The sequence below is a fragment of the Panulirus ornatus genome, chromosome 12, assembly GCF_036320965.1.
Source record: "Panulirus ornatus isolate Po-2019 chromosome 12, ASM3632096v1, whole genome shotgun sequence".
In the NCBI taxonomy this organism is placed as follows: Eukaryota; Metazoa; Arthropoda; class Malacostraca; order Decapoda; family Palinuridae; genus Panulirus; species Panulirus ornatus.
Window position 1 is genome coordinate 66457670 of NC_092235.1, and position 19219 is coordinate 66476888.

The following is a 19219-nucleotide window of genomic DNA, read 5'->3' on the forward strand; positions in this document are numbered from 1 at the left end:
TCTTAAACAATCATCTCCATGAACATGACAGTAAGTTCAGTTTCGTAACTACTTGTGATTAGCTAACTAAATGTAGTTTTCAAGCCAGGAGTGCACTGAGTATGTGTTAGCATTCTCAGTCTTCGTTCTGAAGTACTTTGCTGTATTGTCAAAGTCATGGACAAATCGAGACAGAACCTGAAACAGCTTGTGTAAACCTAGTGACCCAGACCATTACATGGACAAGTACCATTACAACGTGAGATGATGGGAGTAGCCTAAACAAATATTCAGATCGTAAAGTGCATACATTTTTTTTTTTTTTATTAATGGGAATGTCACATTACAAAAGACATCCATATTGATGTAGTCATGAAGAATATTCTATAATGCTTCCCTCGGCCGAAATAGAAATTGATTATGAAGCAAATAATAATGGAACGTTTTAAACATGTAATTGTAAAGATCAATTACAGGACTGAATGGACCCAGACAATATTTCGAACCCAGTTCTCTCTCTCTCTCTCTCTCTCTCTCTCTCTCTCTCTCTCTCTCTCTCTCTCTCTCTCTCTCTCTCTCTCTCTCTCTCTCTCCAGTGAATTTTGAAAGCAAATATCTTTCTTAAAAAAAATATGACACAAAATGCTGATGATTTGTCAGAATGTTTCGCAGTCCAAACAAATTCAGTTTTACAACAGGAACGTAGCATAATGAAAGGTTTCTACATTAATAGCAATATTATGGATTATTCTATAGTACCTCCTTGGGCCTACGAAATGCGGATGATCTACGTACATGCAAATAACCAAGAAATGATTTCCATGTGTAATGATTTTAAAACTTAATTGCAAGATTTATTGGCCCCAGAATCATACCTTAACATGAAAATACCACCTGATGGGAGTTTTTAAGCAAATTTATTCAAAAATGAAAATATCTCGACTTCTTTCCCCATTTTTTTAGATAAATAGTTATCAGGTCTGAAAATTTCCTTAAACTATTACCTGAAGTTTCTTTTAAACTATTTGCCTGCAATTTTTTGTCATTTTTCTTAAATAAATGGATGTCCTTTAAAATTTCCATAAAACTGCTATTTTGCATGCTAGATAAGATCCTAGGTTTGAAATGCTATTTGGGGGCTCCTGTTGAGGTTAATCATGCATTAGAATTGTTAAATGTTTAGAATATTTGATGGTTATTCACTTCATGATTATTTGCTATATGTCGGCACAAGAATGTCTCATAGTTATATTTTACATATAGTTATATTCTTCATATAGTTATATTCTTCATTTAGTCATATTCTTCATATAGTTATGTTCTTCATATAGTTATGTTCTTCATATAGTCATGTTCTTCATATAGTTATGTTCTTCATATAGTTATATTCTTCATATAGTCATGTTCTTCATATAGTTATGTTCTTCATATAGTTATATTCTTCATACAGTCATGTTCATCATATAGTTATATTCTTTATACAGTCATGTATGTTCTTCATATAGTTATGTTCTTCATATAGTTATATTCTTCATACAGTCATGTATGTTTCCATATAGCTATATTCTTCATAGTCATGTTCTTCATATTGTTATGTTCTTCGTATGCTGAATATGCTTCAAAACTTCACAATAGCTGGAATTTCTCATGCTGAATAAATGCTTTGTGGTTGACATATTGTTAACTGCTGTTAATTCCTCTAATCAAACTTGGAAATGAATGAATGAATGTGTAGAATGTTTCATTAATTTTCATTTCATCATTTTTCATTTCGGCACAAGTACACGTTTTGCTATATTCTGAATTATATCATTATAGAGAATATAATTCTAAGATTCCTTCCTTGTGCCGACTTATAGCTAATAATCAGGAATCGAATAATCCTGAATTATCTTAAACATGTAATGATTTCAGGGCTTATTTTTCGACTTTAATGGCCCTGTAGCAACATTTTCATCTCAATTTTTCTTTTATTCAGTACGAACAATACGACGAATGACGTTTTTAAAAACCAAATTTCTCGAAGAAAGATGGATGAAAAGCTAAGGTAAATTCCCCACGGTATTCTGAGAGAAACACGTTCAACGTAGTAGATACGTCAATAAGATCTTTGTTATCACTTATTCCATCGAGAGATAAGCGAGAGCGGGTGACTGCAGTGAGGATTACGTGAGGCGGTGAGCAGTGAGGGAACAGCTGACGGTGTGGAGGGACAGTGATATACTATAGATGGAAGGCAGGGTGAGAACGGTGTACAGGAATGAGAGTGTTGGAGAGGAAGTTAAGAGTGTTTTGGGAGTGGTAGATGGACTGAGGAGCGTGTGTGGCGGATACACAGGTGAAGGGTTGGGAGGAGGTGGTGGTTGTGTGTGTGTGTGTGGGGGGGGGGGGGAATGTTGGGCAGGGGGGGGAGGGGGAGCAGGGAACGCGCAGTGTGGGGACCCGCTGCTGGGTGACTTGACGTTCCAGTATACATCCAGCGTCCTGGTGGTGTACACGTACGCTTCTCTTCCATCTTAAAACTTCTCTGTAAATGTCGCTTCGCATGGGAACTTTACCAGTTCAGTTTACTCCACTGAGAACCCTGGAATAAGATAGAAGGAAGGCACAACATCAACCACGAGACACAGGCCGGAGAGCACAGAAAAATCGAGGCGAGAAAGCGGACTAGAGGTGAGTGTTGAAGCAACTAGTTAATGGCAGTCAGAGAAGTGGAACAGACAACCGCATCACAGGGCTCGAAATCATCTTCAGACACAATGTTTTGTAGGTTAAGGTAGAGGTGATAGGAGCATTAAACCATAGGAGCATTAAACCATATTTACGACTAGAATGGACGCTGGGGTTGGTAACGATGTAGCCTAAGGGATGAGTGAGGTGGTGGATGTGGTAAAGCTGCTGGCTGGGAAGGAGGTCCCCTGGTCACACAGGGGGGGAGTGTAAACAGGTACTCCTCTTGGAGGTTGGGCTCGGAAACTCCTTCTCACCTGAGGTTTCATTTCTCATATCAGCTCATGAGGCAAGAACTGTATCACAGCGAGGGAAAGAAGCATAAAACACCTGGCCTCTGGAACATGAAAAGTCCGGATTTTCTGTGAGGTCGGACGAGAAATAGATAGTTGCGCAACACTGTTGCTTTCGTGAAGCCTGATTGGATGCTACAGCCAAATCACGAGGCTCGTCGCCAAGGTAGATAGAGTACGCCTCATGCCTTGTTGTATGTCGACTACGTCTGTCGTTAGTAGAAAGCTGCCAGGAGGAAGATGCAAAGCGAGGCCACAGCTGGGAGAACAGGGCGAGTGAAGGTCATGAGACTGAAGCTGTGGAGAGATAACAACGTGAATGATAATGATAAAGAATAGACGGAGAAGCTGTAAGATAAGACACGAGGAAGGGTGAAAACACAGTGGAGTAAGAGGGAGGTAAATATGACAGAAGGAAAGATAAGAAGGAGTGGAGGCTGTAGCGTAAGTTTAGGTTAAGGCTGAATTGTGATGGCGGGGACGAATGAGGTCAGTCTGAGGGATACGTTTTTATGTGCATTTGTAAATATATAGTGGATATACATCCACTTACTATATATATACATGTACGCAAGACAAACAAAGTACACACGTATAGATGGAAGGGTGGGGGGAGTAAAGTATATTGCATTATGAATGAGACAAGTCATTGTGGTGATCAACACAGATCGATGGACGAATCAGAATACAATCCACTGGGTCTGCCCGTCTCAGGTGGCAATGGGTGGACCATATCAAGTTACAAGGGATGGATCAGCACGTCTCTCCCGCCCACAACACCCGCCAGCCATCCCTGAGGTACGCCAGGCTTGTATGAGAGCCCCGCATGATGGAACCAAGGCCACAGTGTTGCACGAGAGGCTCAGTTGTCTTCGTAGGCCAGGGCACACCGCAGCCATCAGGGAACCGAAAGCCAACAATGCGAAGCATCAAGACTTGAACCACGTCTCACCCGGAGTCGAACGACTGAAGCAGATATGTCGTCACTACCGCCCTCGTTATGAGTCAGTGGTCGTCGTCACCAACCTTCCCTTCCATTCCATCCACCTCCCTTCCAGTGTCCTCTGACGTCATACACTGCCTGGCTGTGACCTCTGTGAGCTTTCCTCTCTGACAAAAAGAAACTTAGGACAGTAAACAGCGATCCATCTCCGTCTTTCTCTCACTCCCAAATCTTAACCCGAAATCGAAAATCAGAAAAGACAGACCTTTCCCAACGAGTTCAGTATAATGGCGGGTCATAGATATGGCTTATCCAGGAAGGATGAACCATTAGCGGAACTTGATGTTATCAGCTGGCGAGTCAAAACTGATATCACCTGGATCTTGGCACTATGAAACTTAAGTCGCTAGTAAGCTGAAGGCTTTACCTTCCCAGTCATCTCCTCATATCATGAAGACACTATTTTCCTACTATCCATATCGTCTGGGTAAATTTACTTATGAGTGTGGTATGAATGAGCCAACACTGTCTTCACTCATACTGTGAGTAAATTCGTACATTGTGATCTTGTGATTGAGTAAATTTATTCATTCTTGTGTTTAAGGGACTACACTTTATCGTGTTATTGGTAACTTTTACATTCCCTCAGTTTGTTATTGAAACTGTATATTTTATCAGTTGTGATATGAGTAAGTTTACTCTTTGTTTACGTATTTTTTTTTTTTTTTTTTTTTATACTTTGTCGCTGTCTCCCGCGTTTGCGAGGTAGCGCAAGGAAACAGACGAAAGAAATGGCCCAACCCTCCCCATACACATGTACATACACACGTCCACACACGCAAATATACATACCTACACAGCTTTCCATGGTTTACCCCGGACGCTTCACATGCCTTGATTCAATCCACTGACAGCACGTCAACCCTTGTATACCACATCGCTCCAATTCACTCTATTCCTTGCCCTCCTTTCACCCTCCTGCATGTTCAGGCCCCGATCACACAAAATCCTTTTCACTCCATCTTTCCACCTCCAATTTGGTCTCCCTCTTCTCCTCGTTCCCTCCACCTCCGACACATATATCCTCTTGGTCAATCTTTCCTCACTCATTCTCTCCATGTGCCCAAACCATTTCAAAACACCCTCTTCTGCTCTCTCAACCACGCTCTTTTTATTTCCACACATCTCTCTTACCCTTACGTTACTTACTCGATCAAACCACCTCACACCACACATTGTCCTCAAACATCTCATTTCCAGCACATCCATCCTCCTGCGCACAACTCTATCCATAGCCCACGCCTCGCAGCCATACAACATTGTTGGAACTACTATTCCTTCAAACATACCCATTTTTGCTTTCCGGGATAATGTTCTCGACTTCCACACATTTTTCAAGGCTCCCAAAATTTTCGCCCCCTCCCCCACCCTATGATCCACTTCCGCTTCCATGGTTCCATCCGCTGACAGATCCACTCCCAGATATCTAAAACACTTCACTTCCTCCAGTTTTTCTCCATTCAAACTCACCTCCCAATTGACTTGACCCTCAACCCTACTGTACCTAATAACCTTGCTCTTATTCACATTTACTCTTAACTTTCTTCTTCCACACACTTTACCAAACTCCGTCACCAGCTTCTGCAGTTTCTCACATGAATCCGCCACCAGCGCTGTATCATCAGCGAACAACAACTGACTCACTTCCCAAGCTCTCTCATCCCCAACAGACCTCATACTTGCCCCTCTTTCCAAGACTCTTGCATTTACCTCCCTAACAACCCCATCCATAAACAAATTAAACAACCATGGAGACATCACACACCCCTGCCGCAAACCTACATTCACTGAGAACCAATCACTTTCCTCTCTTCCTACACGTACACATGCCTTACATCCTCGATAAAAACTTTTCACTGCTTCCAACAACTTGCCTCCCACACCATATATTCTTAATACCTTCCACAGAGCATCTCTATCAACTCTATCATATGCCTTCTCCAGATCCATAAATGCTACATACAAATCCATTTGCTTTTCTAAGTATTTCTCACATACATTCTTCAAAGCAAACACCTGATCCACACATCCTCTACCACTTCTGAAACCACACTGCTCTTCCCCAATCTGATGCTCTGTACATGCCTTCACCCTCTCAATCAATACCCTCCCATATAATTTACCAGGAATACTCAACAAACTTATACCTCTGTAATTTGAGCACTCACTCTTATCCCCTTTGCCTTTGTACAATGGCACTATGCACGCATTCCGCCAATCCTCAGGCACCTCACCATGAGTCATACATACATTAAATAACCTTACCAACCAGTCAACAATACAGTCACCCCCTTTTTTAATAAATTCCACTGCAATACCATCCAAACCTGCTGCCTTGCCGGCTTTCATCTTCCGCAAAGCTTTTACTACCTCTTCTCTGTTTACCAAATCATTTTCCCTAACCCTCTCACTTTGCACACCACCTCGACCCAAACACCCTATATCTGCCACTCTGTCATCAGACACATTCAACAAACCTTCAAAATACTCATTCCATCTCCTTCTCACATCACCACTACTTGTTATCACCTCCCCATTTACGCCCTTCACTGAAGTTCCCATTTGCTCCCTTGTCTTACGCACCCTATTTACCTCCTTCCAGAACATCTTTTTATTCTCCCTAAAATTTACTGATAGTCTCTCACCCCAACTCTCATTTGCCCTTTTTTTCACCTCTTGCACCTTTCTCTTGACCTCCTGTTTACGTATATGAATATGTTTTCATATGTTTATAGATAATATCTTCCTTGTTTTCCTGAGACGTGGGTAAACTCCTCACCTTGTTTGCCTTTGGCATGTGCGTATTGCCTCCTACTTACGCACATAATGGGTAAGCCATCCTCTGCTTGCGTGTGATGAAAGCGAAATTCCCATTTTTTGCAAGTCAACCAATCTTCATTTTCATCCATCGACCTAACTGTCCAAAAATGCATTTCTACTTCGCTGCTTGGATGAAGGTAATTACCTTTACCAATGTTAGATCAAATTACTTTTGTGATGATTACTGACGTTGCTGGTGTAATTTTGCTCCCTAATGCTCTGACTTCAAGGGAATTTGACCAAATTAGGGGACGGGGAGTATGTGTGTGCGTGTGTGTGTGTGTGTGTGTGTGTGTGTGTGTGCGTGTGTGTGCGTGTGTGTGTGTGTTCAAAATGAGGTCAGGAACATGGACAATCGAAGGTAAAAAGTATGTTCAAAGGTTGGGTACAATGTTTACACTTTAAGGTGGAGGATCGTCTCCATAATGATGTTATGTGTTCATGGTAAGGTGGATGAGTCAAAGACGATGTGAGCTAGTGTTCATGGTGAGGTGGGGTGAGTCCAAGATGATGAGAGATGTGCTCATGGGGGATATGACCCCTTGAGTTCGACCTAACGACTCTTGAGTACGACAGCACGACCTCTGACGACAACGGTGAGACCCTGAAGACGAGTGTACGACCCTTGCGTATGATGGCGTAACATTTGCCCTAATTCATTAGGGTCAGGCCCAAGGACATCCATCATACAAAAAAATAAAGGTCGTACTTTCATGTTCAAGGGTCGTACCGTCGTGTTCAAAGATCGTTCCGTTGTGCTCGAGGTGGTACCGTCATAGTTAAGGGTTGCACGGTCGTGCTCAAGGGTCGTACCGTCGTGTTAAGGGTCGTACGATCGTGTTCAAGGGTCGCACCGTCATGTTCAAGGGTCGTACCGTCGTGTTCAAGGAACGTACCGTCGTGTTCAAGGGTCGTACCGTCGTGATCGAGGGTAGTACACGTCAGTCGGTGAAGACTATATATACGTCCAGTGTGAGGAACACTATGACCAAACAGGATATGGGTGTGCCCGAGACTGGAGGGGAAAACCATTCTTTGTCATAGTAAACTTTTCTCCTCCGGCTGAAGGAATGTCGTATACTCCACACACGTCAGCTCAGGTGTGTGTGTGTGTGTGTCTGTGTGTGTGTAAATCACTGTCTTGCTTACCTCATCACGTATGGACCATCACGCCTTAGTGCCTTGTTTACAGGTTATGTCTTTACGATATCTGAATATTATCTATCAGTGTCATGTTATCAGACCTTTTTATCAGTTTCATGGAAGTGATAACATTACTCCGTCTGGCAAATAAATTGAGTTTGACTGCCAGGAAGTTCCAACAATTTGACAGTACTCAGACTTGTTCTCTGATAATCCATGTTCAAGCTTTTAAAAGATAAGTAGGTAAAAACAGATCTTAACAAAATGACTGTCTTAGAGCTGTTTTATCATTGTGATTTAATGTAGAAACTAATCTTATTCTATACTACAAAAAAGGATGAACCAATAGTTCTCTAGCGTATTTCCATCATGGCATCCGGCTCCCCACACCCAGTGTTGCGCAGTTGAGGTGTGTTAGGGTGGGCCGCGCAGCGGGGCGGGGCGTGGCTTGTACGCTTTGAACCTGTGCTGTAGCCAGTTACTGTATATATATATATCTTTAAACATTTTTTGGTCATTGATAACCCTTAACGAAAATTCTTAGGGTGGCATCATGGAACTGATTGATGTATACATGGACCAAAGAGATTGAAATTTCGTTAGATGAAGGTTATAGTAAAGGAATCCAAGATTAATCGAAAGCAATAAGGTTTTGTACAAGGAAAATATTGCTGATTCTGATGACGAAGTCGTTGCTGTATAGGGTGTATGTGACTCACTGTACTACTAACGCAATCCAACCTTCGCTGTGAAGGATGGCAACAATGTTTTATGAAGAAAAAAACTCTGTTGCTAAATGTAACATAATCGGCAATTGAAGTGTACACCTTAATCATGATGTCCATTTGTTTAACCTGAGCACAACGGTACGACCCTTGAGCACAATGGTACGACCCTTGAGCACAATGGTACGACCCTTGAGCACGATGGTACGACCCTTCAGCATGATGGTATGACCCTTGAGCACGCCGGTATGACCCTTGATCAAAACGCTACGACCCTTGAACACGACGATGCGACCCTTGGGTATGATGACATAGCCTTTGACCTGACCCTATGGGTCACGCGTTCCTACTGACTCGTACCGACGTGTTCATTGGCTTTTCCATCGTGTTTTGGGCGTGTTCCGTCGTGTTCTACGGGGTACGTCAGTGGGTGGCATGTTGACCTACGTGACTGTAGGGTACATTGGGGTATGGTAGGAATTCAATAGGGTACAGAAGGGTACAGTGGATCATGAGAGACAGACGATAAGCCAGGATATAGGTAGGTTTCAGTGCGATGAGGGCAGGTACACCAGAACATGGTAAGAGTGTACCACGATCAGGTAGGTACTATAGGCCAAGCAATGGTACAGCACGGTAGAATGGGGAATGTTGGTTAAGGTGCAACAGGGTACGTACGGCAGGGTACAGCGAGCTCAGCAGTGGTATGGGGAAGTATGATATGGTAACACCATCATCAAATCCTACCACTTTTGTGTCCTTTATTCTTCGTAAGTGTTGTGTATACTGCAGATGGCACATAGATGATCAGACACATGAAATGTTTTGGCGTCAGAGAACTTTAACAGTCGCCCTGGAGTTAAGCTGCTGCGGATGGCTAGTAAGGAAACTTACGGAAGATATGAAAATCTCTCGGTACATTCCGGGGCTGAAGCACTACTGTGGACCACATAAGTGCATAGCCATGAAGGTGGCGGGTAAAGTGGGTGACTCAAAGGGTCATGTGATCGTTAACAGACCCTACCCTTCCTCTGGGAGTCCCAGTTGATAACACGATTAGCAGATGATTGATTAGATTAAAGATCATACGATATCGAATTTCTTACAGACGGGCACGACGCGCCATCACTGAAGTTCAGTGAAGCGAATCTTGAATGATATTAAGAGATTTCGTAAACATTTCGTGTTGTTTGACACGACACTTTTCGTGTCGGTGTGGAAGGGAAGGGGAGCTATGACCTTTCTGAAACATATATTCTCGATACATTACAGGCAAGTTTCCGTCTTAGAAAACAAATCTGAAATTCATCAAATATAAACCATTCTTACATCTAGCTTCATTGTTAATTTTCTATATGTTACGGTGTTTTCCATATATGAAAATATATGAACTCATATGTAGATGAAATTTAGTAAGTCCGAGATTTAACGTAGGAATTCTGTACTACGAATATCAATTGAGGATCGCATTTGAAGGTCTGTCTAAAATCTGTCTGACTCGGAAACAAATGTATTGACGGAAAACAAGAAAAATTCTCTGGTTTGGTCACCGTTCTTACCACAGTCTTCGGGACGTTAAAAGACTCAAGAAAGACGCAGTTTAAGGTGATAAAGGAAGATTTCACAACACAGCATATAGTACATACTATCTGTTTCAGGAGACGTGAGGACTGTGGATTATATTTTGAAAACTATGATGATATGTGCAGTCATGGTCGCAGGAATAGTACCAGTAGCTTACAAAAAACAGTCTGGTGGATCACAACAGCTCTGGTCTGAGTACGAAGCGTACAAAAACGGTCAGATGGATCACAACAGTTATGGTCTGAGTCTCACCAACAACAGGGAGCAGGCAGGACCCGACGACGCTACAGGTGATTCAACCGAGTAAACAGGATTTCCGATACATTACTCTTGCAGGAAGTGTGGCATTTGGTCAGGTGAGGACGTGCATAACCCCCTGAAATGTTACCACATCTGGAGGTTCAGAGAAACATGGTATTTACCTGGAATTTCCAACACGAAACCTACCGAAAGGAAGAACGAATGTGAGGGAAAGAATGCGTTAGTAAGACTGGGAGGAACGGAACGAAGACTCGCGTCGGGGGAATATAGTAGTTGACTCAGAACTACGCCAGTTACTGAAGACTGGAAATGATTCCCTTTAACTTTCGTCCCTTGCTTCTTTATAAGTTAACGACTAAGTCGCTATGGTGTGTATGTCTGGAATTACCACTGCAGATGTATGTTGTTGGATCTGATGACTACTGACTGCCTGATAGATACGTGTATGTCAAATATACTAACAGGAAAATGATGAGGAGGAGCACAGAGAACGAGTGTGTGTGTTGTGATCCACGAATGGTGTGACAGAAGCGGGAGTGGAGGACACCATGTGTGTGTGTGTGTGTGTGTGTGTGTATATATATATATATATATATATATATATATATATATATATATATATATATATATATATATATATATATATATATATATATATATTTTTTTTTTTTTTCATACTATTCGCCATTTCCCGCGATAGCGAGGTAGCGTTAAGAACAGAGGACTGGGCCTTTGAGGGAATATCCTCACCTGGCCCCCTTCTCTGTTCCTTCTTTTGGAAAATTAAAAAAAAAAACGAGAGGGGAGGATTTCCAGCCCCCCGCTCCCTTCCCTTTTAGTCGCCTTCTACGACACGCAGGGAATACGTGGGAAGTATTCTTTCTCCCCTATCCCCAGGGATATATATATATATATATATATATATATATATATATATATATATATATATATATATATATATATATATATATATATATATATATTGTCTGCTGAATATATTAGTGAAGGTAAGCATATGATATTGGTAGCTAACGCTGTTAGCGTAAGACCCGAGTCATGGCTAGTGAGTGCTTCGTCCCTGTACCCCCTGAGTAACTTATCATTGCCTCCTTCCCTCTGTCTCCTTCTACCGCAGGCGCAAGCATGATGGCCACGGCACCTCTCCTGCTGGCGGCGCTGGTCCTCATGGCTGGGGGCGCCTTAGCCAACATCGCGAAAGAGAACACCACCGTAAGTACACGAAGAATTCCTGTTCCTAATGTCTGTTCAGTCATGTCCTCCATGGGTCCAGGTCCAGGTAGCTGGAGGAAAATCTATGAATATCTTGACTGTAGACAGGAAGGACGGGTCTGGAAACTAGAGGAGACTGGAAGGGTTCCTGTAAGAGCTAGTCTGGAAGTATGAAGGAAATTGGGATGTAGGCAAAGTGGAAATACAGGTGGGCTTGTACACCTACCTGAAACCATGTTAACCCATGAATTATTATGATTATCGTTATGATCATTATCATTATCATTATTATTATTACTATTATTATTATTATTATTATTGTTGTTATTATTATCATTTTTATTATCATTATTATCATCAATATTATTATTATTATTATTATTATTATTATTATTATTATTATTATTAAAAGGGCAAATGAGAGTTGGGGTGAGAGAGTATCATTAAATTTTAGGGAGAATAAAAAGATGTTCTGGAAGGAGGTAAATAAAGTGCGTAAGACAAGGGAGCAAATGGGAACTTCAGTGAAGGGCGCAAATGGGGAGGTGATAACAAGTAGTGGTCATGTGAGAAGGAGATGGAGTGAGTATTTTGAAGGTTTGTTGAATGTGTTTGATGATAGAGTGGTAGATATAGGGTGTTTTGGTCGAGGTGGTGTGCAGAGTGAGAGGGTTAGGGAAAATAATTTGATAAACAGAGAAGAGGTAGTAAAAGCTTTGCGGAAGATGAAAGCCGGCAAGGCAGCAGGTTTGGATGGTATTGCAGTGGAATTTATTAAAAAAGGGGGTGACTGTATTGTTGACTGGTTGGTAAGGTTATTTAATGTATGTATGACTCACGGTGAGGTGCCTGAGGATTGGCGGAGTGCGTGCATAGTGCCATTGTACAAAGGCAAAGGGGATATGAGTGAGTGCTCAAATTACAGAGGTATAAGTTTGTTGAGTATTCCTGGTAAATTATATGGGAGGGTATTGATTGAGAGGGTGAAGGCATGTACAGAGCATCAGACTGGGGAAGAGCAGTGTGGTTTCAGAAGTGGTAGAGGATGTGTGGATCAGGTGTTTGCTTTGAAGAATGTATGTGAGAAATACTTAGAAAAGCAAATGGATTTGTATGTAGCATTTATGGATCTGGAGAAGGCATATGATAGAGTTGATAGAGATGCTCTGTGGAAGGTATTAAGAATATATGGTGTGGGAGGAAAGTTGAAAGGTGAAAAGTTTTTATCGAGGATGTAAGGCATGTGTACGTGTAGGAAGAGAGGAAAGTGATTGGTTCTCAGTGAATGTAGGTTTGCGGCAGGGGTGTGTGATGTCTCCATGGTTGTTTAATTTGTTTATGGATGGGGTTGTTAGGGAGGTGAATGCAAGAGTTTTGGAAAGAGGGGCAAGTATGAAGTCTGTTGGAGATGAGAGAGCTTGGGAAGTGAGTCAGTTGTTGTTCGCTGATGATACAGCGCTGGTGGCTGATTCATGTGAGAAACTGCAGAAACTGGTGACTGAGTTTGGTAAAGTGTGTGAAAGAAGAAAGTTAAGAGTAAATGTGAATAAGAGCAAGGTTATTAGGTACAGTAGGGTTGAGGGTCAAGTCAATTGGGAGGTGAGTTTGAATGGAGAAAAACTGGAGGAAGTGAAGTGTTTTAGATATCTGGGAGTGGATCTGGCAGCGGATGGAACCATGGAAGCGGAAGTGGATCATAGGGTGGGGGAGGGGGCGAAAATTCTGGGAGCCTTGAAGAATGTGTGGAAGTCGAGAACATTATCTCGGAAAGCAAAAATGGGTATGTTTGAAGGAATAGTGGTTCCAACAATGTTGTATGGTTGCGAGGCGTGGGCTATGGATAGAGTTGTGCGCAGGAGGATGGATGTGCTGGAAATGAGATGTTTGAGGACAATGTGTGGTGTGAGGTGGTTTGATCGAGTAAGTAACGTAAGGGTAAGAGAGATGTGTGGAAATAAAAAGAGCATGGTTGAGAGAGCAGAAGAGGGTGTTTTGAAATGGTTTGGGCACATGGAGAGAATGAGTGAGGAAAGATTGACCAAGAGGATATATGTGTCGAAGGTGGAGGGAACGAGGAGAAGAGGGAGACCAAATTGGAGGTGGAAAGATGGCGTGAAAAAGATTTTGTGTGATCGGGGCCTGAACATGCAGGAGGGTGAAAGGAGGGCAAGGAATAGAGTGAATTGGAGCGATGTGGTATACCGGGGTTGACGTGATGTCAGTGGATTGAATCGGGGCATGTGAAGCGTCTGGGGTAAACCATGGAAAGCTGTGTAGGTATGTATATTTTGCGTGTGTGGACGTATGTATATACATGTGTATGGGGGTGGGTTGGGCCATTTCTTTCGTCTGTTTCCTTGCGCTACCTCGCAAACGCGGGAGACAGCGACAAAGCAAAAAAAAAAAAAAAAAAAATTATTATTATTATTATTATTATTATTATTATTATTATTATTATTATTATTATTACTATTATAATCATTATTATTATTATCATTATTATTATTATTATTATTATTATTATTATTATTATTATTATCATTATCATTATTATTAGTATTAGTAGTAGTAGTAGTAGTAGTTGTAGTAGTGGTAGTAGTAGTATCATTATCATCATCATCATCATCATCATCATCATCATCATCATAATTATTACGCATGACCTGGTTCTCCACAGTTCGAGTTGCCCTGCCCTGGAGAAGGTGACCTGGCGTACTTCCTGCTCCATGGTCGAGGTCATGTCATGCCCGTTTTCTACGAGAGTGAAGACATCGCCGTCTACGATAATGGAAGCATCATTTTCCAGGCTAGTTACCCGCTCTGTGTGTTGTCAGTCTTTGTTTCTTTGTCCTGAAATCAAAACCCAAGAGCCGACCTGATATTATAGTTTGAACTTTTCTTTATTGTACTATTTGTTTGAATGATTATTATACGTTGTTAGACTCTGCTATGCAAGTTTTATTGTCAGAGTATTCTACCGTCGCTAAGTAAATTCTTTATCAATTTATTTCATCAGTTATTCGTTCTCTTTTTTTATCAGTCTCATCATTTTTATCCTCTGCAGCATCATGAAGGAACCAGTAGTGTCCTTCTTTCCCTAATCAGTAATACATTTTCCAATAAATCTTTCGCAAGTCACAACCCAACATATACGACAGACGTCGTCGTAGACCTATTTACACCACTGTCTGCTCTCTTGTTGTGGGGAAACCTGAGTTCTCTAAGCAAGACGTGTGATGTGACTTGTCAGAGTTTGGGAGGAAGGGAAGAATTCTGTTGACTACTGAGAGGTATTAAGATGGCTCATCTGCACAGAAAGTAGTCGTGGTGGTGTTGTAATTAACGTTGCTGATATACAGTTAACTAGCTTGGGTTCGATCCCCAGTGCGGTTGGAACGGTGCACAGTTAACCTTACTGTTCATCCTTTCTCTAACAAATTAGATAAATCAATGTATATAGTTTAGATTACCATGTCGCCTGGAGTTCCCAGCCACTAGGAAGGTATCCACAGTGGGACTGTAAGGAATAGATACAGCCTGTGTTACTGAGACAAAAAAAAAATAACTAAGCATGTCTTATGTCATGATACTTTTTTTCCTGCAGTCTATCAGGGTGGAGGACGAGGGGACGCACTTGTGTGTACGGCAGCACAACACCTCGTACTACGCTCATCCAGTCTCCATCCGGGTCCGACCTCTCCCGCCGACGAACATGTGGGAATACACCTACAAGGTGAGACGCATAGCCCGTTTGCCATACATTCCTCACCTTCCAGAAAACGTAATAATGATTCTACCTAAATATGAGCTGTCGTGGCACCATGATGAAGCTGGAATAATCTTGCGAGAGCTTCTGCTGTCAGTGAGAAGACTGATGTCGATCGTGAGCAAGTTTCAATCAAGCCCTCCATGTGCCCAAGGCTCTCCTCGCTTGACAGCTTTGCTGCATGAGTCTCCCTAGGGAGTCTGGTAATCATCGACCACGGACGCATTCCCTCGCCCTCACAACGAAGCTCACATTATGCCCAACTCAGAATCATCAACATTCTGATAATGCTTCTTTTTTTTTAATGTTTATTTCTAGGCATGTGGAGCTTCCAGTGGAGTTTTTATCTATATAAATTCTGGTTGGCGTTTTGGTATTCGTTGTTGACAAATCACAGATATTTACAACATTTGAAGAGGTTGTTCTATTAAAGAATGGCTTTAATTTTCCCTCAACAACAGACAGGAAAGCCCTATTAATATACATATACTCATTTCCCATAATATTCCTTCATGAGTAACGTTTTCTTTCCTACAAATATAAAGAAGTATTTTCTCAAAAAAGAAAGATAACTACAATCGCACCTTACAAATAGAAAGTAATTTTACCCAAACTTTTCCACAGTCGCAGTTCGTGACGGGCCTGATAGCCTCCCTGGTGATCGCCTCCATCTTCGCCCTGTCTTGCGTCGTCTACAAGAAGCAGTGGAAAAGATCGACGCATGATAAGAGTAAGTGGACTTGACTCTTTCTTTCGAGTGTACCTCACGCTACGTCAGGGCTTGAAGGAAGTATTATGGAAGGCAGGAGGTAGAGGGCGCTCTGGCTGAAATAGTCGTAGATTGGTTGTTTCATTTCTTAATACACTTTCAGGTTACATAGATCGGTACCTTCTTCGCTGTTAACCAGTTGAATCACACAAGTTTATGCAACTACCTTCATATTTATTCCTTTGATCAAACATCATACATGTAAGAACTTAATTTTGCCTATTGGACAAAGATCAATGATTCATGGACCGTGATTAATCACTTCCTTTAACTGGACACTGAGTAATTTAGAAACCATATTCATAATGAGACCTTGATTATTCACTGATATCGAATGATACGATGTAACTCCAGCAATTATCAACATCATATCACAGTTTATAACCCAAGGTCGCCTTGGCTTTTGATTAAGATCAGGCACTTGTATGAGACTCATGTGATTAATATGATTATTCTGATCGTCGTTGATCGTTCCTTGCAGTTGTGGAGCCGATCGTCAATGCAGAGGGCTACGACAACCCCGTCATGAACACCCTGGAGGAGGGAGAAACCCCGAGTACCCATATGTAAACACCAGCTCCTCTGGTGCTGACGTCGAAGTTACGATGCTCATGTTGACGTCCAGGATTGGGTCAATGTTGTCTCCGTGCCTCCGAGCTGTTGATGTAGGTACCAGCAGTGGAAAAACGTACAGGATTATCATATATACATGAGTTTATATGGGACAGAGTTGTTTATCTGTGGCACAAGACTGTTGAAATGTTCATGACGAGTCGTAAACACGAGTATCTGATGTTGAATTTTTTGTACCAATATGTAAATATTGTAATTGGGATGTCAATATTGAAACCAGGATGTTCATTTAACATAGGAACCAAGGTATTGATAATTTTGAATCACACTGTTAATGCCAAAACTACAAAGTAAATCATAAAAGTCATATGTGAAATTTAAATGTATATATTTTCATGTTCTGAAGACACCGTTGTCTTTAAGGTATTGCATTATTACCGCTTGTTAACCATACAGTGATAATATCTGATGTTTCCAGTCATGTCATGTGATATGGGTAATGATGTAGTACTATATAGAATTTTGATATGATATAGCTACACTATGAGCCATTGTATAAAGTATAATATAACTAGATATAAGAAAGTGAAGCACATATATGAAAACAGTTACCAGTCATGACATGACTGTAATAAAGGTAGTGATATAATATATAAAATTTTGATATAATGAAGTTACATTAGAACCCATGTATAAAGTATAATGTAGTGTCTAGATGTATGAAAGTGAAGAATATATAAAAAAGAATAAAGTCCCACAGTCCTCTGTCCATTGGAACCCCAGTGAACTGCTGGACATCACGATACATAGCGACTGTATGTATATGTCTGGCAAATGACCAATACTGCATCAACGTCGCATAAATGCAGCTTCTGTGTCTCAACATGCACACAACTGTGTTCGAATGATAATACGCTACATCCAAGTGCCAGCACTCAGTACTATACACGAGCTGCATCCCTACTTTTTTGAAAATTTCTTTAAGAATTCCATCTTGTTTCATACTCATTCCTGTATACTGATATTCCAAGTTACAGAACACATCAGACGCTCATTCAACCTGATCTCTCTCTCTCTCTCTCTCTCTCTCTCTCTCTCTCTCTCTCTCTCTCTCTCTCTCTCTCTCTCTCTCTCTCTCTCTCTCTCTCTCTCTCTCTCTCTCTCTCCCTGCCACTAGGGCACCCGTCAAAAGTCCTCTGACAACAGCATCTTCATATCAGATAATGATGTGAAAACCCACAAAATCCCAAAACTTCTGGCTAACGAGATGCCATGTTCAAATATAATGTATGATACACGCATGATGTATACTGTAGGTTCGTTGTACCCTTATTATCTTTATATATCACGAAACCAAAATATAAATTCTAACGTTAAGGACGTAATATCAGTAACCTTTTCTGTGGAGGCTCCGACCAGTATGCTTATTACGGTCATTTTCTCGCAATCCCTTTGTAGGATTCCATTGTTTACGGCATTGAGTGAGTGAGATGTTATCATTGATGGCTGGTTGTTTATATGGGCTTTAGATATATAAACTGGCAGGGGCATAAAGACCGTCTTTATCAAATTATAACCAACACCCGATAAATATGTAACACCTTCTTTTGATGTCTGAGATTAATTCGCAGTCCACAGACACTTTCATGTATAGGTAGCTCTTGAAATCATTTAATGAGATGGACACTACGTTTTTATGTATTCTGAGCTTATCAACGAATACCTTATATATATGAGAGTTATAAGAGCGTCGTAACCACAGGTTACCTAAAGTTTAGTTGAATTAAGAATGAGTGTTATTAGGTACAGCCTGGAATAATCAATAGCTATTTATACACATTAATTCTCTCAGGTTATAATACCTGTATCTTCTTGGCCTGAGACCCTTTCAGAGAAGCAAGAAGATTCTCTATGTTTTTGTTGCTTATGAACGTCTGCATCATTTTCTATCTTGAGAAAAAGTTTAGAACCTTTTTTATGCTAATGCTTAAGAATTATTCTCGGCACGGGAAACCATCCATCGCTCAACCATAATTCATGAAACAAATTCAAACACTTGCACTGTGTGTTGAAAGGTGCTTGAAGGTCTTCTGTGATGCTAATCTTTTCCTCGAAAGTATCTGTCTTACACATGTTCACTGCCTGCTTTAGATGACCTTCATACAATATTCCTTCCGTGCACGTCAGAGCGATAATGGCGCTAATGCTTAAATATACGTATAGTCTTCTGTTGATGATGAGTGAATATTGATCAAATCCTGCTATTCAGTCTACATTATCTACCTTCAGTCATTTCTCTTCTTCTAAGTTACCCTGTTTCTTCATTCCTCTTTCTTTTTTTTT

At 41.2% G+C, this 19219-nt stretch overlaps 1 protein-coding gene across 2 annotated transcripts; it reads left to right on the forward strand.

Moving 5' to 3' along the window:
- Positions 1 to 2130: 2130 nt before the first annotated feature.
- Positions 2131 to 18253, forward strand: LOC139752155 (uncharacterized). 2 transcript variants are annotated; one of them, XM_071668089.1, is made up of 6 exons: positions 2131 to 2220; positions 11674 to 11768; positions 14446 to 14574; positions 15373 to 15501; positions 16159 to 16264; positions 16785 to 17631. In XM_071668089.1, the coding sequence occupies exons 2-6, from the start codon at positions 11682 to 11684 to the stop codon at positions 16871 to 16873; spliced, it is 540 nt and encodes a 179-aa protein (XP_071524190.1). In that variant the 5' UTR covers positions 2131 to 2220; positions 11674 to 11681; the 3' UTR covers positions 16874 to 17631. The 2 variants fall into 2 exon arrangements, with proteins under 2 accessions (XP_071524190.1, XP_071524191.1); XM_071668090.1 differs by lacking the exon at positions 2131 to 2220 and adding an exon at positions 2411 to 2652 and having other exon boundaries at positions 16785 to 18253.
- The last annotated feature ends 966 nt before the right edge of the window (positions 18254 to 19219 follow it).